The sequence below is a fragment of the Giraffa tippelskirchi genome, chromosome 6, assembly GCF_054371585.1.
Source record: "Giraffa tippelskirchi isolate mGirTip1 chromosome 6, T2T-mGirTip1v1.2.pri, whole genome shotgun sequence".
In the NCBI taxonomy this organism is placed as follows: Eukaryota; Metazoa; Chordata; class Mammalia; order Artiodactyla; family Giraffidae; genus Giraffa; species Giraffa tippelskirchi.
The window spans coordinates 66484899-66508845 of record NC_137280.1 but is presented as its reverse complement, the minus strand read 5'-3'; the positions used below and the strand labels follow the sequence as shown (position 1 = coordinate 66508845).

At 44.8% G+C, this 23947-nt stretch overlaps 1 protein-coding gene across 21 annotated transcripts in view; it reads left to right on the top strand.

Moving 5' to 3' along the window:
• ASAP1 (ArfGAP with SH3 domain, ankyrin repeat and PH domain 1) overlaps positions 1-23947 on the top strand; it is a 335887-nt gene that overhangs the window by 233662 nt on the left and 78278 nt on the right. For all 21 annotated transcript variants that reach the window (XR_014057637.1, XR_014057635.1, XR_014057638.1 and 18 more), the window contains 2 exons: positions 19993-20067; positions 20553-20602. Coding sequence is in view for 15 of the 21 variants with exons in the window: in XM_081504067.1 (XP_081360193.1) it covers positions 19993-20067; positions 20553-20602 (125 nt within the window). In the remaining 6 variants the exon portion in view is untranslated. The remainder of the gene's footprint in view (positions 1-19992; positions 20068-20552; positions 20603-23947) is intronic.

Here is a 23947-nt window from a genome sequence, read left to right as displayed (position 1 = left end):
TTCTTGAAAAGGGTTTTTATAAAAAGGTCTCTTACCTCTTAATACAGGATGGGAGAGGCTGTGCCGTGTTAAGCAGTGGGAGGAACATAGGTTTTGGTCACAATCAGACCTGGAGTCCCAGAGCCCAGCTTTCTAGCCTAAGGCAAATCATTTCACTTTTCTCTAATGCTAGTTTCCTTATCTGTAAAAAGAAATGGTGATATCTAGTTGTTTCTTGATAGTAATGAGACTTCATTGAGATCCTGGAGGCAAATCACCAAGCACAATACCTGACAGATGGAATTCACTTAACACATGCAAGCTTTTATTATTATTGTTTACATCCTCTCACTTGAGCTTCCCTTGTAGCTCAGTTGGTAAAGAATCTGCCTGCAATGCAAGAGACCCAGGTTTGATTCCTGGGTCGGGAAGATCCCCTGGAGAAGGAAATGGCAACCTCCTCCAGTGTTCTTGCCTGGAGAATCCCATGGACTGAGGAGCCTGGCGGGCTACGGTCCATTGGGTTGCAAGAGTCAGACATGACTGACTACACCGCCGCTTGATCTTCCTGGCAGCTCCCAGTGTAATGGCAAGTGTGGGTGGTCATATCCCACTTTACAGATGAATGCATCAAGTCTTCAGAAAATAATATGCCGGGAAAAGAGTGGAATTAGGATTTAAGCTTAAGTTCCCTGACTGAGGATCCCGTACACATGACTCAACAATGCTGCCTTCGTGAACTATCAGAATTGTAACACTGCCTCTATAGACTGTGGACCTGGAGGAGGAAACAGCAGTATTCTTGTCTGGAGAATCCCATGGACAGACGAGCCTGGCGGGCTATAGTCCATGGGGTCGCAAAGAATAGGATGCAGCTGACTGAGCACGGGCACAACAGGCTGTGGGCGCTACCAGCCCATCTGACCTCATGACGGGGACCTGTGCCAGCTGTCGTCCAACTCCTGTTTCTCTTCAGCTTCCAAAGCACTGATCCTTTCTTCTCTACTTTCTCCCTCTGGTTTTCCTCATTGTGCTTAGTCGCTTAGTTGTGTCCGACTCTTTGCGACCCCATGGACTGTAGCCTACCAGGTTTCTTTGTCCATGAGGATTCACCAAGCAAGAATACTGGAGTGCGTTGCTGTGACCCCCCTCTGGGGGATCTTCCCAACCCAGGAATCGAACCCAGGTCTCCTGCACTGCAGGCGGATTGTTTATCATCTGAGCCACCAGGGAAGGCCTTCCCTCATTAGTGGATTATGTATATGATACTGGAAGAGTCTTAGCTAGCAGTTCTGAAACTTTTAGGTGTTAGGATCCTAATGTTAAAAATGATTGAGGCCACCCAAGAGTTTGTGTTTATGTGGAATATTCCTATCCCTGTTTACTATCTTAGAATTTAAAACTGAGGCTTTTTTTTTTAATGTATTAATTCCTTTTGTTGTGATATGTTTTTTAGTTGAAGTAGACAAAAAATTAGAAAAGTACTTTAAGAGCCTTTGCAGGTAATTATCAATATTTTTCTTTGATACTATGTCAAAACAAGATTATGATTCCTTAAAAAAGTTAGAAGCAATATGAATTTGAAACCTTATAACTTTAAGGATCTGGAAACAGTCAAGTCCATGGTGGCAGAGTTTTTCAAAATTTTAACTTTTCACTGCAAGTTCCAGTTTTATCATTAGCAATAAATGCTGCCACTTGTTTACCTTGTAGTGATGAGTAATTCATTTTAAAAAAATGTTTGCCAAGTACCCAGGTCTCAGTACCACAGTTCACCAGTCACTTTTATGGAAAAAAAGTGGTATTCCACTAGAAAACTGACAAAACCAACTAGTTCAACTAGCAACTTGAAAAACTGCATTTCTCAAGATCGCCATCATCTTTTGGTGCACCTTGGGAGTTCTTTACATCCTATGCATCCTGTTTCATCAAACAGAATAGTTAAAAGATATACTCAAGGGTTGGTGTGTAGTAAAAATCAAGCATTTCTACTATTTCATCGTGGACTTTCTTAAAGGAAGATGGCCTTTTTGCACCTTTTTGAGAGTCTATAATTTTTCTTCAATTTAATAAGGTTAATAAAAATGTAAATGAACAGATGTTAGTCAGGGAGAGAAAGTTGGGGAAAGTCCTTCATAATACAGCTATTCTTGGAGAAAGTCTTCAATAATATAGCTCATTGTATAACATTAATTTCAAAATAAAACAAATTCACAGACCAAAAACCAAACTCTAACCTCTCTGCTGTTCCTATAGACCACTTCATACTTCCTTTTGACTCTTATAAATTGTCTAAACCAGTTTCTGTGTCTTTCGAGTTTTTCCTCTAGTTAAAGACCTCTATGTGGTCGCTGTTCTCACAAGATGAAGTGATTAGCTATGTCCTCCCAGAAGTGAATCCCTTCATCATGTTTGACTGTGTCTTGGGAGTGCTGCCTCCTAGTGGTGAGAGGCCAGAGAACCATGGGCATAATCTGTTCTGTTGATGTTTTTAATAACCTTTGCGGTGAGGTTTTAAGCACATGAGCTTTCCTGCAAAGTATCTTTTGTAGGTTTGGTTCATAGCCTGCTCTGTAGATAGTAGCAGTTTTTAAAAATTATCAGAAACATTCAAAGAGTTCAGTCTCTCTGAACTCATCCTTCCAGTGCCTTCCAGAAGGGACACGGGCATACTTATGGTTGATTCATGTTGATGTATGGCAGAAGCCAACACAACACTGTAAAGCAAGCATCCTCCAATTAAAAATAAATTACTTTTTTAAAAGAAGAAAATGAAGAGGAAGTGTCAAAAAAAGAAAAAAAAAATTTTCCTTATCTAAATTAGCTCCGGACACAGCAAATTATTTTGTTGTTACTGGAACTTTGGCTGTTCCTTGCTTCCAGGTCTTTACACATTCGATTCCTTCTACTTTGAATGCCCTTCAGCTAATGTATTAATAACTAACGCTTCCTTGTAAGGAAAAAAAGAAGAAAAACTGGGTGCTCTTGAGTTTTTAGCTGTTCCTAGGGTTTTTTTTTTTTATTTTTCATTTGATTAAATATACAGTACCAGTATTAGGTTCAGTCTTTTTGTGTGCCATTTTCTTTTTATCTGTAAAGTCATCACTTGCTAAACCATCACTTGCTGGGTGTGCTTATACCCAGCGTCAGGCTATCATCCTGTGATCCTGACAAAGAAGCAAAGGGGTCAACAGAACCCTGCATCCATTTAATTACCAAACCACAAAAATGGGACAGGAAAGGAGTAATTGGTGGATTGAAATAGATTCTCAGTGGGCAGAGGCAAACCATTTAAACCGTATCCCAAGAGCCCCGATGTAGCAGCAGTTATAAATGGAGAAGCTCTTTTGAAATTGTCAGAGGTGCCCAGGAGGATTCTAGTCCAGCCAGGACTGTCTGTGCCTCCTGGACTTCTGTTCCCTGAGCCTCTGGACGATTCTGGAGCTTGCATAAGAGCCCAAGCCTCTTTTATCAGATAGAGGGCAGTTATTGCTTCAGAGCTACTGAAGCAAAGCAGAGGTTTCTCCAGCTGTGTAGCATTTCCTGTTTGCAATCTCTGACTGCAGGGCATTGTGGCTTAGGTTAAGGATTTTTTTAATTTTTAATTTTCCTTCTTTTCTTCCCCTTCAAACGAGAATAGTTGGAAATGTGCAGATTGCATCTAGACTCGCAGCAAATGGATTATTTCTCAAGTTTTTTAAAACGTGGAAAAGCGCTGAAAGCCTGGGTATCCTCAATGTAATTGGTAGCCCCTGGGTGCTCTGAATTATATGTTTTTAAGTTATTATTTTATTTTGTTTTCGGCTATGCCACACAGCATACAGAATCTTATTTAGTTCCCGACCAGGGATCCAACCCATGGCCCCTGCGTTGGAAGCACGGAGTCTTAACCACTGGTCTGCCAGGGAAGTCCTAGGATAATACATTTTTGAAACCTCATCATTTGGAGAATTGCCTTGCGGCTCAGTGGTTTGAACTCCACCCTTCCACTGCAAGTGCCACGGGTTTGATCCCCGTTTGGGGAACTAAGATTCCACATGCTATGTGGCATGACCAAAAAAAAAATCATTTGCAAAAATCATTTTGCAAAATGGTCATCCATAATTGGAAGATTTCAGCTTTTGATCTGCCAGACTTCCCCACATGTCCTGACATGCCTCACCACTGACTAGTATTGTGGGACATTTCATGACATGAGAGCTGTCCATATGGGGGAGGGAGAAGGCGATGGCACCCCACTCCAGTACTTTTGCCTGGAAAATCCCAGGGACGGGGGAGCCTGGTGGGCTGCCGTCTATGGGGTCTCACAGAGTCGGACATGACTGAAGTGACTTAGCAGCAGCAACATACAAGTTGTATGTGCTTACTATGAAAATGAGGGAAATATAGGCAATTCTAAATAAGAAGATAAAGATCATTACATAATTCTAACTTCTGTGAATACTATTATTTTAGTCCTTTGAAAGTGTTTCACAGATTTATACACAGAGATACTGATAATTTATACACACATTTGTGTGTGTGTGTGAGAGAGAGAGAGAGAGAGAGAGAGAGACAGCTCCACGGGCTCTTATCCAGAGCTCTTGGGGCTAGATGTTTTTCCAGATGCAGACTTTTACAGATTCCAGAAGAGCTGGCAGGGTGCGTTTGCTATATGCAGTGTTGTGTAGCGCCCCCTGGTGACTCCTCAGGTGAACAGTTACATGAAGTAGGATAAAGGAGAAGCCCAACCTAACCACCAAGTGCATTCAGGTCAGGTCAGATTTTGCTGCCAAATATTGGGTTGGCCAGAAAGTTTGTTCAGATAAGGTGTTAGGGAAAAAGGCAAACGAACTTTCTGGCCAACCGAGTAAGTTTTGGTTTTTTTAAACCTTGTGTTACTCATACATTTTGCATACTTTCTTTTAAAGCTTGTTAGCTCTCCACGACCAGACAAATAAAACTGCAGAATCCACTTCCACAAGCTCCATAGTACTTCACTGTATAACTAAACCATCATTCTCTGCATAGGATTTGAATTGTACATTCAGTACAGGTGTACCTAGTCTTAAATATATCCAATATATAGAGATCCTGATATCCTCTGGCCCAATTTAACATGTTTTTCTTTTTTTTTTCAAGATTTACATTAAAAGTGTTTCAGAAAAGAATTTCAAAGAATGCATTTGAAACAGGATTGGTTTCCATCTTGTGAATGCTACGTGCAGTGAATAACACTTTTCATTTAGAATGTGTGTGTTTGTGGTTATGTGGCTGTGAAGTGTTAACTTGAAAGAGATTCACAGAACAACAGTTTGATGCCGAAAAAGACAGGTTTTTAGAGCTGTGGCTCCACGAGAGAAGGAAGGAAAAGGAGGAGGATGGAGATGGGTGGAATTGGCATTTGCGGCATTTGCTGAGGGGGGGTTCATTTGCCAGAGCAGGGGGCTGAACGTGGAGGAGGGAGTCTTAGCTTGTGCCCCATGCTTTAGGATGTCCCTGACATTTTGCTTCTGAGCATCGCTTTTAAATAAAGATGTATCTGATCTTATCCTCCAAGCTTTCAGGCAGGCAAAGTTTTCATTATTTTTATGGTTAATTTTTTGTCTGTACAAATAGTAGTGGCAACCAGTGTTTTATAGTGTGGGCACTACATGCCAGGCACTGTTTTTTAGTCACTTTGCATGGTGTGTCAGCTAGGATAGGCAAGGATGTGCTGCAGTAATAAACTTAACTCCCACATGGCCACCGTTTAACATAGCAAAGGTTTATTTCCCCCTCCTGTCCCATGTCTACTGAGGGTTCAGCTCTACAGTAACAGCAATGCAGAGACCAGGGCAGAGAGAGGGTGCTCTATCTCCTCTGTGCAGAGGAGGAGAGAAACTGGAGACTCACGTAGAGCCTTGTCTCAGCTTTCCCTGATGGATTAGTCCTTCAGTTTAAACTGTGCTCCTGGCCCCATTTACAGGGGATCAGGGAGCAGAAAGAGCAAATGGAGGATATGGTGAGCAGTACTGTTCAGATGTGGTGAGAGTGTTGTGCCTCATCTAGATAGAGCCCACTTCGCTCCTCACACCAACCCCACCAGGTAGCAGCCATGATCATCCTTACTGAATGGCTGAGAAAATTGAGGCACAGAGCACCAAGTGGGTAGCGCAGCCAGCATGCAAACCCAGGCAGTCTGCTCCCCACTCTGTGCTTGTAAGCAGTTCCCGGGACTGCCTGCCTCTCAGAGGATACGGACATAACTTAAAGTTTATTTTTAACTTATTTAAGTAAAGGCTTCTCTGGTGGCTCAGTAGTAAAAGAATCTGCCTGCAATGCAGGAGACCCCAGGTTTGGTCCCTGGGTCAGGAAAGATCTCCTGCAAAAGAGAATGGCAACCCACTCCAGTATTCTCGCCTGGAGAACCCCATGGACAGAGGAGCCTGGCCTCCATGGGGTCTTAAAGGGTCGGACACAACTGAGCGACTAACATTTGCACTTCTATTTAAGTAAAAAGTATAGATTTAAAGAATAGCAAATGAAATAGTGGCACGATGTTGCAAGAGTAAGGCAAACACTGTTTTTGAGATAATCAACAGCCTTCTGGCTGCATGATGTTAGTCCCAGAAGCCTCCAGACTGCCTTCTCTAGCCCGAATGTGGAGCTGCTTGGTGAAAAGCAAACTCAGATAACTTTCCTTGGCTCAGAAAATTCTGCCAGTCTCAGCCTTGCACCCACTTCTTTGCCTCTTTCCCCTCTCCCTGGATTCCCATTGCCATCCCAGGCACGGTCTCCTATCTGCATTCTGCAGTCTTCTTGCTTCACATTAAATGTTCTGTCTTGAACTGGCTTGGACTCCTCTGCTGAATGGTGCCTCCATTTGCCCCTCACCTCCACTTTCTATGGCCCTCAGATGAGACCACCCCGTCCAGCTCAGACTGGTGGGCAGAGGTGCTGCACAGCCCAGCCAGTCTTCTTGATGGATGGGTGAGGGGAGCATGGCTGGGATTTAGGCTCCATGGTACCTCCCAAGTGGGTGCTTTGAGGTGTGTGCACCCCGTAAGCCCTTGTGCTCAGTAGCCAGGCTGGGCCCAGTGCTTCTGCTTCTGTCTTGCCTGGAAGCAGGCATGTCAGATTGTGAAACACCGTTCCCTAAGTTTTCCTTGAAACACGAATCCTATGCCTTGAGTTCTGGATTGAGAAGCACCACATAATTAATACCCTTGCAGATTTACTGTGTACACATATATATCAAAGGCTGGAGATATCGTGCAATGAAAGAGACCGGTCCAGTGCTTTCCTAACTTACTTGACCACCAACTTTCTTGTTCTGTAAGAAGCATTATCTTCTTCTCATGGACCTGCCCTGAGAAATGCTGCCTGAGATGTGTTGCTGAATCAGGGGGTCCATTTCATCTGTCCTGTTTGTTTGTTTTCATTTTCTTTTCCATTTCACGTCTACTCTTCTAGAATTTCTTTCTTATTCCATTTCAGTGAATGGCTTTCGAGCATTTTAAGCCTGTTTGTTTATGCGTTGTCTCTTTATCTTAGAGGATTCCCCTGCCTGTGGTACCTTGAGGTTTAAACCAGAAGAAACGGCCTCCTGATTTCGTCTGGAACTAGTAGCTGACTCTGTCTTCCACTCACAGTGAATGGCCCTTTTATTGACTTATTGCCCGGCTGGGTTGAGAAATTGGAAGTTCAGAGAGCTGGCAGGCGTAGCACAGCTTTGAAGTCAGTTACAGCTGAGTTCAGATCTCTGCTCTGCTGTTTCCCAAGCTAGGTCAACGGAGGCAGATTCCTTTATTCCCTCACTCACTCCCTCACCCATTCATCCAGAAAGCAAGGAGACCCAGAAAGGCTTCCCAGAGGAGAGACCCTTGACCTGAGCCACAAGTAATTAATCAATGTTTTGTGAAACTACTCTCAGGCTCGCAGAGGCTCTTTTCTTTAAATAGAAACATTACACAAAACTAAGCATCGGTTGATACACCTGATATTTAGAAAATACCAGGACTTCAGTATTTTTAAAAAGGAAGAAAATAAAAGACTTTCTAAAAGCGTGGGCTCGACTCAGCCAGCATTGACTAAGTGTCCGCTCCGTTCCGGCCTCTGTGCTAAGCTTGACTGTCATCTTCTGTTTAAGAGATTGCTTATACAGAATCTTTTAGTAGTTTATACTGGAGCGCTACTTCATTCTATAGGGAAAGGTGGATATGGGTCTAGGACCAGATTTTTAAAACTTCCTGTTTTTTGCTTCCCAGAAGTAGAGAAAACTTTTGTTTGGTTTCTTAGCAGTGCTTAACATCACAGGCCTGTGTAAGAAAGTTCTTTTTCTTCAGGGGTGGCCTTGAAATACATCAGCTGGGCTGACCTGAGAGAAAGCGGAGCTCAGGTGGTAATGTGAGCAGTGGGGAGCGGCTGTAAACACAGATGAAGCTTCGCTCACTAGTCTGTGGCTCACCTCTGGCTGTGCGGCCTGGTGCCAGTCCATGGCCCAGGGTTTGGGGGACCCCTGAGTTAGAGAAATTCTTTGAATTCTAAAATACTTGAAAGATGGTAACGATAACCCTATATGCGGGACAGAATAAGAGACACAGATGCATAGAACAGTCTTATGGACTCTGAGGGAGAAGGTGAGGGTGGGATGTTCTGGGAGAATAGCATTGAAACATGTATATTATCGTATGTGAAACAGAACACCATTCCAGGTTCGATGCATGAGACAAGGGCTCAGGGCCGGGGCAATGGGATGACCCAGAGGGATGGGATGGGGAGGGAGGTGGGAGGGGGGTCCAAGAGGGGCAACGCATGTAAACCCATGGCTGATTCATGTCAATGTATAGCAAAAACCACTACAATATTGTAAAGTAATTAGCCCCCAACTAAAATAAATTTATTAAAAATAATAATAATAATAAAATTCTATAATCAGCTTGCCTATCTCTACAAAAAAAATAAATACATAAAATACTCAATGAGGATCAAGTGAAGTGAGTGTTAAAACGTGTAAGATATGGACCAAGCCGAGAGAGCAGGGCAGTCTAGGCAAAGAGAGCAGCAGATGCCTGTTGAAGACAGAAGCTGTCTGCTGAGTGGCACTACCTTGTCCTCCCTGTAAGTGGTGAGCCCTGTGTGCTTGTACAGCTTTATCAGATTCTTAAATTGTCTTGACAAGGTTCTTCCCAAGTAAAAGTTTGTTGTAAAACATGTCCCGTGATGTATGATAAAGATGTTCAAAGAAGGCAAGGAAAATGTGATTCGATGTCAGTTTCATTATGGTTTTGTTCTGGTTTAAACGTAGCAGATTATAGATGGCATGCATGGAAATGAAATTAAAGGTCTGAAGGTTGACCACGAGCTGATTAATCATCTCAAGCACAATGAAGAAGCCCTTAGGGTCGGCCTGACTCTTTAAACCAAAACCTATACAGGCTTTTTTCTTTTGCTTTCTCATTTATCTCGATCTTATAAATCTTAGCTGCCCTCCCCTCCCTTTTCTTACTATTATCCTCAGATGAAATCACATAATGCAAAGGAAAGGTGCCCCACGTAATGCGAAGGAAAATTGTGATTTCAGTTTCACTCTTCATGTAGGAAATGATGTTAAATCTAACCTGTCATTTACTTAAATTGAATTAGACAAAATGCATTATTTTACGTTAAGTTATTCTCTTATTCCCTGACACTCCTACACATACCCAGTTTTCTCTGCAAAATTTTCAGTAAAACTGTACTTTCTGCTTAAATTCAGACTTGCTAGTTCCCAGTCCCTTTAGCTTAAAGTGGGAATTTGGTTCTGCTCACCTCTCACTCACCTCCGTTCTTTCTTCATAGGAATTATGCCTCAGGCCTTAGGCAAGTGGTTCCCACTCTCTGGCTGTAGGATTTCTTGTCTAACAGAACTTTGGTTTTTCTTCTACTCGGAACAGCTAAGGCCACGGGGCCCAAACTTGCCCTTGCATTGATCTTCCCGAGAAAGCTTGTTTACACAGAGGGTTGTTGGTCCCCTCTTGCCCCCCAGAGTCTGATTAATAAGATTGGAGATTTTGTTTCTAACAAGTTCCCACCTGGTCTGACACTGTTGGCCCGAGGACCGCACGTTGAGAACCACTAGTAAGAACTGCTGTCCTGGGCAGAGAGCTCGAGTTCCCGAGTGTTGTGTTGTCGTTGTTGTTTAGTCGCTAAGTCGTGTTCAGCTCTTTGCGACCCGTGGACTGTAGCCTGCCGGGCTCCTCCGTCCGTGGGATTTCCCAAGCAAGAATACTGGAGTGGGTTGCCATTTCCTTCTCCAGGGGATCTTTGCGACCCATTGCAGGCAGATTCTTTACCACTGACCCATCAGGGAAGCCCTCCCTAGTGTTATAAAGAAGATACAACTTTTTTCATCCAAATCCACTGCCTTATGAATTATTTTTACCTTTATACACACCACCTGCTTTGTATCATAATGATAAGTTAAATGAGAAATAAGCTGCTGGGTGATTATATCGCCCTCTTGTGTTTCTGTGTCAAAGTTCTTTTTAATAGCAGCATATGTAAAAGTAATGCCAGTTCATTGTTGACAACCTGCAAAATGCAGGGGGAAAAAGAATAAAATAAAAATCACTAATCACTTTACAGTCTACTGTTAAGGAGTTGAGAACTAGCTAGCTAGCTTCTAACGTTTTTTCGGTCTATACATACGTCTTGTTTTCCTGTGACTAGTTCTTATTATACAATTGTTGTTGTTCATTTGCTAGAGTCGTGTCCGCCTCTTTGCAACCTCATGAAGTGCAGCATTCCAGGCTCCCCTGTCCTTCGCCACTGGAATTTGCTCAGATTCATGTCCGTTGAGTCAGTGATGCTATCTAATCATCTCATCCTCTGCCGTCCCCTTCTTCTTTTGCCTTTTAAATATCATACAATACTTAAACAATACTGGGCTCATACTGTAGTGCTGTTTTATAACTCCATTCTTCATTTATTTATGTACTTTGAAAATGTTTTCCCGTTTTGTAAAATACTGTAGCCTAAGAACCTTCGTTTCATAAGAAGCCTACAGCTCCCTAAAGCAGAGCTGCCCAGGGGTGGCCCAGGGGCTAAGACTCCATGCTCCCAGTGCAGGGAGCCTGGGTTCAAACTCATTTCTTCATCCATTTACTCAGTCAACAAGCATTTTACTCGGCATGTATATATTGTGTCTACGCTGAGGACTTGATGTAACACAGTGGTGGACAAAACAGTCAGAGCCCCCTGTCCTCAAGAAGCTTTGCTCCAGAAAGTGAAAAAACACAAACAAGTGACTCTAAAAATGCAGACTCTCCTGAAAGAGAATCTGCTCTGCCTGGTTGAGAGTAATGGGAGATTAGGGAGAAGCGATCAGTCTAGAACTAGGCCGGTCGGGACCTCCCTGAGGAAGCGGCCTGGAGGTTGGAAGCCCGCTTTGCCAGCAGCCAGAGGAAGAGTGGACCCAACAGGAGGCCCAGCAGGTGCCCAGAGGAGAGAACATGACGGGTCAAGAAACGGAGGAGGCCTGCAGTGGTAGAAGGCTGGTGGGAACTGGTGGGGGAGCCTAGGACAGGTTGTGCGGGGGCCAGACCTACACTGAGAGGGGGCGCTTGAAGCCAGTTCACTGGGAAACGGTTGATGTGATCTGATAATCACCTTAAAATCTCAGTCTAACAGCATCGCAGAGCACATGAGTGAGAACGGCCTTTGGAGTCAAGGAAAACCTTCATTGATACGCTGACCGACTCCTTTACTTACTGTTTGACCTTGGGCATGTGGCTTAACCTCTCTCAGCCTGTTTCCTCATTAATTGGGTGAGACCAAGACCCATCTTAGAGAGTTGTTTTAAGCAATGGTTTTAGACTGTAGTCGACCCGGCTCCTCTGTCCATGGAATTCTCCAGGCAAGAATACTGGAGTGAGTTGCCATTTCCTCCCCCAGAGGATCTTCCCAACCCAAGGATCGAACCTGTGTCTCTTGTGTCACCTGCATTGGCAGGCAGATTCTTTACCACTGCACCACCTGGGCAAGCCCCAGTAATTTTAGAAAACATCTGCTAAACACAATACCATCTGTCATTTTAATAACTATTTCAGGCTACCTAGGTTAGAGCAGGGTATAACAGAGTACATTATCATGCAGTTTTATAGGAGGATGAGGCAGGGAAACCACTCTGAAACTTACCAGAGGAGAGAGTGTATAATCTGAAGGACACTTGGGAGTCTCCCCCTCCACTCTTCCAGCCTCAGAAGACCGATTTCAGTATCTGAAACGCTATCATTAGATTTTTTTTTTCCACCACTACTGCTGAGCTTTTCATGTATGAAGAATTCTAAGAAAATAAACGAGGTTACATTTTATTATTAAGAGTCTGTGTTGTGCCAGGCATTTTGCATGCATTGCAGGCAGTGTCTGCGTGTCACGGCCCCTTGGCAGTGTGTGGAGTGGCCTTGAATGCCTTGCCCAAGCTCAGCCTGGCCAAGTGCACGTCCCCCGGTTGACCGTGTTAGCACAGGGCGCTCTGGTGGCTGTGAGGGTTGCACTTACAAAGCCCTGAGTAGTGGATAAAGAAGCATCATTACCTCTCACCCCTCCACCTCTGAGCAGAATCTGTTTCCCCTTAATGCATATGCAACCAAATAAAGTAAAGCTTAGCTTTTGTTGTTCAGTCGCCAAGTTGTGTCCAACTCTTCACCACCCCGTGGACTACAGCACACCAGGCTTCCCTGTCCCTCACCATCTCTCAGAGTTTGCCTAAGTTCATGTCCATGGCATCAGTGATGCCATCCAGCCCTCTCCTCTTCTTTCGCCCTCCTCTCCTGCCCTCAATCTTTCCCTTAGCTTAATAGGTTAGTAATAGCTGATGATTGTTCATTCATGTATGTAGTATATCGTAGTTTTCAAAGCATTCTGATACCTCTAAGAAGACAGTGAGGTAAGCAATTCATTGCCTTTAGTGCCAGACCTGGTTTGTGGTTTGATGCCTCCACTTAATAGAGTGTTTGAACATACCTTACACAGTTCTCAGGAGCCGCCAATGAAGCAGGCAACCCTGTGTGTTTGCAGTGAAGCAAGAATTTCATTGGCGTCAGGCCCTGGTCCCCTCGCACTGGCTCGGGCTCTTAGAGGAAGGCGCCAGGACACCCATTTTCAAATCAGGGAGCCAAGTCAGCAAGTCAGGCGGTTCTCCCAAAGCCACAGGCCAGGAGTGATGCATGGCCTCATGCCTCGTGGCTCCTGCCAAGAACTCTTTCCTCCAGATCTTAAATGCCCTGGAAGACAGCCTGATGCCCGGGCACCAGGGTAAAACAACTTCATGGTGGTGAGTCACTCTGCAGGGCAGGAATGAGTTAACACATGAGCTGGAAGACCTAATTTATACCAGGGAACCTAGGCAGAACGGCTGGGAGCTGCCTCATTATTTTAATTGGATTTTCCAATGTGCTGAGCAAGTCAGCAGATTCGCATTAGCCTTACTTTCAGAGGAACTGTTTCTGTCTGCAGAGGGGAAAGAGAGAGAAAGAGAAACCAGTGGGCAGTGAAGAGGCGTTGTCAGAAGTGATGCAGGATGACAACGCAAGCAGATTAGGTCCTTGTTAGTTGACAGAGTCGCATGTGCAGGTCGGTGCTATAGATGTCCTGGGGGTACCATCTGCAGAGCTGCGCTGCTGAGTCACTGCCCCACCCCATCACCAGGCCCACACTGGCCAGCCAGCAACTGCTTGGAGCGTGAAGTCCTACAACTGCTTCTTGGCTCCTGTGTTGGGATCTGATCAGTTAATGAACAAAACAGAGGAGCCACCTCCCCTTAGGAAACACACCTTCTAGAAAAGATAGGCAGTAATCAGCAAACAGATAACAAGATCATTTCATTTCCTAGCAAAGCTCTACAGGGGTAAAGAAAAACTAAGGGCATGGAGGTATATGTGTTTGTACACCTAGAGAAAACGGCTCATGAAGCCTTTTCCAGTGGCTGGAATTACAAGGGCAGTTTGTAATATGGCTGGTAGCATTTAAGCAGTTGTAGGCAAAATGATTGTTTTTCTCAAAGCCAATATTAATTATAGTTTATGTGCTTAAACAAACCACTTTTACATCATTGTGCAGAATGGTGGCCCTCAACCACCCCTTGTCTGATTTACCCCAGATTCCTTGGTGGGCTTGATATGTGTGCTCACAGGGGAAACTGCCTTTCTGTAAGGAAAGAAACAGCAGTTTGTTTGGAAAGCACATGTATTTGCCACAACTTAACATCATTCCTGAAAGGGGCTTTAGTGTGTATGTGCTTAATACAATGGAAAAGATGTACTTTTTAAAACATGCCCTTCCACCTTGTGTAATCTTGAATCCCATAAAGAGCTTATGTTAGTTCAACTTTATTGATAAAGGAAATGGGTTGGGAGTAAATGGGAGTGGAGTAATCAATAGGACCTCAGTAAAATAATAGGAAGTGATTATATAATGGATTTGAAAGGCTTCTTTTAAAAACCTGAGGCTTATGAAGGTGATACCAGAAGTCTGTCCACCCATATTATTGTGCCCTGTTGCCTGCATTGCCCATGGGGTGCTTTTGTTATACATCTGTTCGCAATGAAAAGTTTGCCAAGGCCATGAAAAGGATTCCTGAAAGAGCTGGGAAATTAGCAAAAAAAAAAAACAGGAAAATGACAGAATCCTACAACTGTGAAATGATGTGATCCATCTCCATCACAGAAGCAACGCCTTAAAATATCTGAGAGTAGGTGTTCTTGGTTGAGATGGCCAAGGAAGAAAATTTTTCTTTTTAAATTTCTGTCATGAGCATATTTTATTTATTTATTTAAATTTTTTTGGCTGTAGCATGTGGCAGGCAGGATCTTAGTTTTCCTTTCAGGGATCCGAACCCACGCCCACTTAGAGTGGGAATGCAGAGTCTTAACCATAGGACCACCAGGGAAATCCCAGGAAGGAAGTTTAGTTTTGCCCAAATATGTCCTAAAAGTTTCCTTCTTTTGAGATTGCTCTGCTCTCTCTTTGACTTCTCTCCCTATCTTTATAATAATAGGCAGTTACTATTCACACAATCTCCTTTGCCAGTTTTTGTAAATGAACCAACTTTTTCCCAGGAAATAAGAACAGTTTGTGTAAGTTTAAATTTTTTTTTTTCCTATGGCCTTTTCATAGGTTCATCACTGGGAAGATTCTGAATTCATAATACATGGTATTTTTGCCTTCTTGGTTTCTTATCAGCCCCCAAGAGTATGTGTGTGGATAACCACAGAGAAATTCTTAAGTCTTGGGGTTTTCCATCACTGCAAACTACAGTCCACCACCCTTGCCCAATGCCTCACCACAATGATAGGGCCAAGATGTGATGCTGTGTGTCCGTTGTGTGGTCAGTACCTGGCTTTTTAAGGGACTTTTCCTTCCAAACAACCCTCAAATTCAGTACAAACCACAGAGTTTCATGACTCTTATTGTTATTTTGTAACACAGCCTTCAGGCCAAAGTGGCGATGACATTTATGTGTTTTTTGTTTTTTCCTGCTTTATTTCCTGAAGGATAAGAGGCCTTGGTGAAAGCCTTGATGTGGGACTCATGGTTTAAAATGGTTTATAATCACTGTCTCTTCATGTTCTGTTTTAGAATGTTTACCTTTTTTCAATCAATAGCACAGTCCAGCTTATCCCTCTCACCACCTCCCCCCAGATGCAGAAGGTACACAGTGAAGGCTTCTTTTCCACCCAGTCTCCATCCCTGGAAGGGACCATCAGCAGTGTAGTCTGTATCCTCTCTGAAATAATTTGAGTGTAGTCATGTTTTCTTCCCTCTTTTCATACAAATCCTTGTATACCATGAATACTGTTTTTCACTTTGCTTTTATCACAAAACAGTTTATCGTAGAGGTATTTCCAAAGTCAGACATAAAAAGCTTTCTCATCTTTATGGCTATTGTGTAGAACTTCCCATAATTTATTAACTGGTCCTCTACTGATAAATACTAAGGGAAGTGAGTGAAGTCGCTCAGTCATGTCCGACTCTTTGCAACCCCGTGGACTGTAGCCTACCAGGTTCCTCCATCCACGGGATTTTCCTGTCAAGAATACTGGAGTGGGTTGCCATTTCCTCCTTCAGGAGATCTTCCCAACCCAGGGATTGAACCTGGGTCTTCCGCATTGTAGGGAGACGCTTTACCGTCTGAGCCACCACGGAAGTCCGATGAATACTAAACTTGCCATCAGTCTGAACATTCCTGTAGAGAAGAACCTTGTACATACGTGACTGTGTGTTTCCTTCATTCTGAAAATATTTAGTGAGTACCTGCTGTGTGCCAGGCAGTGTTCTGAATTCTGGAAACAATGCAGTGAACACGCAGACCGCACTCTCGAAGAGCTTGCATTCAAATAGTGCTTCATCACTCAGTCATGTCTGACTCTTTGTGACCCCACGGACTATACCCCACCAGGCTCCTCTGTCCATGGGGATTCTCCAGGTAAGAATACTGGAGCGGGTTGCCATGCCCTCCTCCAGGGGAGCTTCCCAACCCAGGGATCAAACCCAGGTCTCCCGCATTGCAGGCAGATTCTTTACTGTCTGGGCCACCAGGGAAGCCCGCATTCAAATTGAGAACACAGCAAAACACATAAGGAAACAAATACACGTATAAATGGTTAGGGTGGTAAAGGTTGAGAAGAAAGTAATGTAAGGATCTTCACAAACAGAGGAAAGAGGTTCTGCCTTGATTAATGGAGGTCCCTACCTCACTTAGCACCGTCCACACAAGGTAGACATGACCCCAAGTCCCAAGACCACAGGGTAGCAGGATGCAGGGGGCTTGTGGCCCAGGAATAAGATTGTTGAGGACTCGGAACAAAATATTACTCTAGCTATCTGTCTAGGACAGAGAGTGAATCCTCTTAATCTTTATTTTTCCCCATCTCAGATCCAAGGTCAGTGTTTTTCACCCTTTCTCTTTATTTTCCTTATTTTTACCTGCAAGCCTCCATCCCAGGGAGCATTTTTATTGTTTTTTTAAAAATAATTTTGCTTACTTATCTTTGGCTGCGCTGGGTCTTTGTTGCTGTGTGGCCTTCTCTCTAGTTGTGGAGAGTGCCCGGGGGGCTCAGCTCTCTAGTTGCGGTGTGCCAGCTTCTCACTGCAGTGGCTTCTCTTCTTGTGGAGCCCAAGCTCTAGGGGTTGTGGGCTTCAGTAGTTGCAGTGTGTTGGGCTCAGTAGTTCAGCAAGTGGGGTTAGTTCTCTGCAGCATGTGGAATCCTCCCAGACCAGGGATCAAACCCATGTATCCTGCATTGACAGGTGGATTCTTACAGACCGTACCACCAGGGAAAGCCCAGAGCTTTTCTTAAGACTTCTTTCCTAATAACTTCCTCCATGAAATTCAAATACCACGATACTCTCTGTTTCAGTTTACATACTGTGACCCTTTGAAAGCCACACACCGTTATAATATCTGAGGTCGTTTCCACCCCACGCCCTGAGAACCAGTGCCCCAGACCCCCCTGGAACGAGGACTGTGCATCTGGCCTGCCAGCCCAGCTGTTTCTCTGCACGGGTGATGGTGAGACAGCAAAGATGAGATGGTCTTGGTAGAAATCTCTTTGTCTTTGAAATAAAAAAGAGAGTTGCTTGTCTCTGGTCCAAGCCCTCTAGTGGTGGGCTTTGGGAAACTGTCCTCCTGTGTCACATTGGTGGTCAGGGAGGGCAGGACGTGGTGTGACTTAGAGCTGCAAGAGACCTCGGATGAGAACCTTGGGCCAGGGCTAGGGAGGTGTTCCGGGCAGGAGAGAGGATCTCCCCGCCCTGCCTTTCTCCATCTGTTCCCACATTACCTTCAGTTCAGTTCAGTCGCTCAGTCGTGTCTGACTCTTTGCAACCCCATGGACTGCAGCACGCCAGGCCTCCCTGTCCATCACCAACTCCTGGAGTTTACTCAGACTCATGTCCATTGAGTCAGTGATACCATCCAACCATCTCATTCTCTGTCATCCCCTTCTCTTCTCGTCTTCAATCTTTCCCAGCATCAGGGTCTTTTCCAACGAGTCAGTTCTTCGCATCAAGTGGCCAGAGTATCGGAGTTTCAGCTTCAGCACCACGTTGCCTTCATTTGTATTTAACATCCCATAGGATTTTCAAAGTAAACACATCTTCAGCTTTTCCCAAGTATCAGGGAACACACTAGCACTTTCCCCGTGCATGAACTCACTGCATCTTCACAGCAGCCACCCGCAACAGGTTGTAACATCCTCGCTTTAGAGATGTGGTTAAGAGGGTCCCACGCAGACCCTGTATGCGTCAGCCTTGCTCCTTGACACACCGCTTTCTCCTTCCACTGCTGATAAACACGTGGCATCATCCTACAGTAGAGTTGGCTGCATGCTGACTGCAGCTGCCCCTGAGGTTCGAGCTCTCTGGAGGCAGGTGGTGTTTCAGACATCACGGCACGCCTATCTCAGCCCTGTCATTGCAGGTGTCATGGAATAGGTACTTGGTCAGTGATTGATGGAAGGATGGGTGGGTGACCTGACGAGTGAATACACTTACACGTGAACAAAATAACCTCTCAAATGAGGGAACCCACAGCCTCTGCATTTGAAACCAGTGCTGTGGGTCCCTGGTGTCTTGGTTCTACACTACTAAAGCTGACTTCCCCGAGATGCCTGGGTCTCCTTGAAGACAGACTGTATCGTAAACTCTCTTCAGTCCTGGCTCTCCTGACTGTGCACACTAGACCATCCTCCCCTTGGTTTCCCACCCGAAGCCCCCCTGCTGCCCAGCTGGTTACAGTCCTCCCCCCTCTCTCCTCTGTGGACTTCTCTCTGCTCCATCCTGAAATCAAGGAGACCCAGGCCACTGCCCCAGAACAGAGAAAAAAAAAACCCTCCTCCAGCTGTAGGTTGCACTCGCTAAGTAGCTTTCTTTTTTGTTTGCTTTTTTTTTTTTTTTTAATTTATTTATTTTTGGTTATGCTGGGTCTTCGTTGCAGCACACGGGCTTTCTCTAGTTGCAGCAAGGAGGGGTTACTCTCCAGTTGAGGTGTGCGGGCTTATTGCAGAGGCTTCTCTTGTTGTGGAGCCCAGGCTCCAAGTGCAGAGGCTTAATTAGGTTGTTGCAGCCTGGGGGCTCAGTAGTGGTGGCTGGTGGACTCTCAAGCACAGGCTCAGTAGCTGTGGTACGTAGGTTTAGTCTCTCTGTGGCATATGTAGGAACAGTTCTGGGCCAAGGATCCAACCTGTGTCCCCTGCATCAGAAGGCGGATTATTAAAAAGTAGTAAATTAGGGCTTCCCTTGTGACTCAGCTGGTAAAGAATCCGCCTGTAATGCGAGAGACCTGTGTTCGATCCCTGGGTTGGGAAGATCCCCTGGAGAAGGGAAAGGCTCCCTACTCCAGTATTCTGGCCTGGAGAATCCCACAGACTGTATAGTCCATGGGGTCGCAAAGAGTCAGACACAATTGAGTGACTTTCACTTCACCTCAGTAAATTATAAATTAGATTGCTAGGAGACTACATTATTTCTTTAAAATTGGGGTTAAACTTACTTACCGTGAAACGCACAGATCTGTTGGTTTTGTTTTTTGGCTGCGGTGGGTCTTTGTTGCTGCGCATGGGCTTTCTCTAGTTGCAGTGAGCGGGGGCTGCTCTTCATCGTGTTGTGCGGGCTTCTCATTGCAGTGGCTTCTCTTGTTCTGGCGCACAGGCTTGAGCTGTTGCAGCCCGTGGGCTCAGTCGTGTGGCGCGTGGGCTCAGTAGTTGCAGTGATCAGGCTTAGCTGCTCTGCACGCGTGGGAATCTTCCCAGACCAGGCATCAAACCGGTGTCTCCTGTATTCCAAGATGAATTCTTCCCACTGGGCCACCCCGGAACCCCTGAACAGCTTTCTTTTTTAACAGAACTTGGGCACTGAGGATACAGTTGCGAGCAGGGCGATCAAGGTCTCTGCCCTCATTTCATCGCGTCTCTACTTGACTGGGGGCGACGGTGCTCACCGAGCATCAGCTGGCTTTGCGGTTCCCCATGCACTCCCTTTTTTAACCGTCTCCCGTCTTTGTTTGCTTTTCAGCTCCAGGGCCTGAGCCACAATGTGATCTTCACCTTGGATTCCTTGTTGAAAGGAGACCTGAAGGGAGTCAAAGGAGTGAGTGTTCTGAAATTCGATTTTCACTTCAGCTTCAAAGGGTAGATTTGTTTTGTCTTCGAAAATCCTAGTGGCACTGGTATCTGAAAGGCACTCTGAACATTTTCGGCATGAAAAGTGTTGTTGGAAGGCGATCATTAGAAGAAACACACCAACTCACATAGTGTTATTGACCGAGAAACAGGATGAGATGCTGTCAGGAAGATTGCGGTGGGTGGTGGTCTGTGTTGAGTCTGGGCTCCACCCTAGTGGACCCACCTCTCAGAACCACCAGGTACTGCCTCATGGCTTTGACCGCGAACACTCGTGCTACAACTTTCTTAGCTTTCTTGGGTGTAATAAGTCACGTTGTGTGCCTGAAAGTGTCCTGTGTAAAGTTTCAAGTGTCCTGTAACGGAAATTGTTTCTGCAAAGATGTGATTTGAAAATTATTCGCCTTTAAGCAAAAGCACGTTTAATCTCAATTTTATTTTCTCTCTTCTAAGGATCTCAAGAAGCCATTTGACAAAGCATGGAAAGATTATGAGACGAAGTTGTAAGTGTGTTTTTTTATTGGTTTCATTTTTGTTGTTGTTGTTACTGTTTTAACTGTTCTAAGAAAAAGAATAACTAGAATAAGGACAGAGTCTTGAACTAATTCCTTCAGGAGAAAAACGCTGCCAAGTCCATCCTTATAAGGGTCATGAGGCTGAGTATGCTGACCTGATTAGAAGTGGTTACACCTCCCATGCTTGTTGTCTGGAGTGAGATGTACTTTCATTGTCGATTATTTTGGCATCCGTGGCTGATACTAATGGTCAAGTTATAGGTCTGTGACTATTGTAGCTTTTCTTTCATTATAGTTAGCGCATAACTATAGACCATTTACCCATTTCTGGATAACATGGCAACTCAGAAATAAAAAATAGCTACTGTTTGTGTTGTGGCTCCGTGGTAAAGAATCCTGCCTGCCAATGTAGGGGACAGGGGTTCTTTCCCTGGGTCAAGAAGATCCCCTGGAGAAGGAAAGGGCAACCCACTCCAGTATTCTTGCCTGGAGAATCCCATGGACAGAGGAGCCTGGCAGGCTATAGTCCACAGGGTTGCAAAGCATCAGACATGACTTGGGAACAAAACAACTGTAACGTCCATCTGCCCACCAGGGCCTGAGCAAAATGCTTTACATGCATGACCTCCTCACAGCACCCCTCTCAGTATGCACCTTGTACTGCCTGTTTGTGGATTAGGAAGCTGAAGCTTAGAAAGGCTAAGGGGCTTTGGAACGTCTTAAGGCTAGTAAGTGTGGCTTCCCCTCTGGTCTCTGTGACCCCAGAACAGCACAGCATGGCTTCAGCCAGAGGCCTGCATGCTGGGGTGATCACGTGGGATCAGGGAGACGCTGCACGTGAGACCTCAGTGTGGACCTGGCTCATTCTCATACTATACGGGTCGTTCTTCCACGTCCCTTTCTTATTATTTGTTCAGTCGCTCAGTCGTGTCCAACTCTTTGTGACCCCATGAACAGCAATACGCCAGGATTCCCTGTCCTTCACTATCTCCCTGAGTTTGCTCAAATTCATGTCCTTTGAGTCAATGATGCCTTTCAACCCTCTCATCCTCTGTTGCCCCTTCTCCTTCTGCCTTCAGTCTTTCCCGGCATCAGGGTCTTTTCCAATGAGTTGGCTCTTCACATCAGGTGGCCAGAGTATTGAAGCTTCAGCATCAGTCCTTCCAATGAATATTCAGGGTTGATTTCCTTGAGGATTGACTGGTTGGATCTCCTTGCAATCCAAGGGACTTTCAAGAGTCTTCTCCAGCACCACAGTTCGAAAGCATCACTTCTTCATTGCTCAGCTTTATGGTCCGACTCTCACATCCAGACATGACTACTGGAAACACAATAGCTCTGACTTGATGGGCCTTTCTTGGCAATGATGTCTCTGCTTTTTAATACACTTTCTAGGTTGGTCATAGCTTTTGTTCCAAGGAGCATTCGTCTTTTAATTTCAAGGCTGCAGTCACCATCCGTAGTGATTCTTATTAGTACTCTGAGACATTTATAACACTAGGCGGTGGGGTGGGGTGGGGTGGGAGGAGAAATGTATTTAAAAGCATTTAATAAACGTCTTGGCTATAAACTTGGATAAGTATAAACATGAGAGAATAAAAGCATTTCCGTAGGCAGCAATAACAGTAAAGTGAAAACACAAGCCAAAGAAAAACAAATTCAGGATTAAAATGTTTTCCCCGAAACCACTTCTGTAACTGCTTATGTAATATGCACATCATCGAGGATTTGCTGCCTAAGGAATGCTTCTAATGTGCTGTGATGGTGACAAATGGTGCTGAGAACAGAAGGGTTCCTAAAATGGCCAGCCAGGGTAAGTGAATGCCGTGGGCCATGGCATCAGGCCCTCATGTCTTTCCCCGTGCAAGTGGGTCTTAAGTGCTCACAGGACTGCGGGCCCAGGGGCACCTGCAGACAGTAGGAAGGGATTAGAACTGAGTCCTTACGAGGAGGATGGGGCTCCTGAGTTCTCCCCACATCCCTCGGCTTTCTCTTGCTGTTCCTTCTTGGTTCGTCTGTACTGTATTGCCGTGATAGGTGAGGATTTATCACCCTTGTGCAACCATCCCCCGTCACTTTTCCCCACCCCCTCCCCATTCGTCCAATAAGATAAATACAGTAATTTGTGTTTTAAGCCAGTTGTCAGTGATTACATTTTTGTGAGTATAAATATACATTGTTGAACATGTATGTGTGCTAAGGCTGTCCATGGGATTCTCCAGGCAAGAATACTGGAGTGAGTTGTCATTTCCTCCTCCAGTGGATCTTCCTGACCCAGGGATCGAACCCACATCTCCTGCATCTCCTGCATCAGCAGCCCAGTTCTTTACCTCTAGCGCCACCTGGGAAGCCCTGAACATTCACGCATTAGTCTTTTTGTGGATACGTTTGTCCAAATGTGGATTCGTTTGTCTTAAATAAATATCTAGTGGGGGAACTGTTGAGTTACTGGGTAAATATATGTTTAATTTCATTTTTAAAACTCCCAAATAGGTATCCAAAGTGGTCACCCCGTTTTTACTACACCATCATTGTATGGACGTTCTCATTGGTCCACATCTTCAGTAGCATTTGAGATTGTCCATCATAATGTGTTTTTATTTTTCATCTCTGTGATCACCAGTGAATCACTTCTTTGTTTGCTTACTGGCCATTTATTGATATGTCTTACAAAGGGCTCAAATATTAAATAAATATGTATTGTCAGTCTGAAGGTGTGCTATGATTGAATTCCCACTCTTTTTTTTTTTGCTTTTTCTTAATGAAGCAATTACCTCATTTATTCATGTACTTAGTTGTACGTGCATCTATTGTGAATTTTTTATTATCACAGCAGATGTCCAATACCTATTAATGTTGCTGCTGAGCAAATGCATGATGTATATTATTATGGTGATTATATATCAATTATCATTAAATTCTCTGTCAGTTCCTTTGCCCTGCTGGAGACATCCTTCCAGGGCCCCCTATGTCAGCAGAGGGGCTTCCTTCATAGCTCAGTTGGTAAAGAATTCACCTGCAATGCAGAAGACACGGGTTCGATTCCTGGGTCGGGAAGATCCCCTGGAGAAGGAAATGGCAACCCGCTCCAGTATTCTTGCCTGGAGAATTCCATGGGCAAAGGAGCCTCGTGGGCTACAGTCCATGGGGTCACAAGAGTCGGACACAACTGAGTGACTAAAGAGAGAGATGTCAGCAGAGCGGCTCTCACCCTGGGGCTCCCCCTAGTGGTAGACCTATTTCCTTGCTGTGGTAGGCCCAGTATTTTGTGCGCACACCACCTCTTCCCTGATGGCTTCCCTGATAGCTCAGTTGGTAAAGAATCTGCCTGCA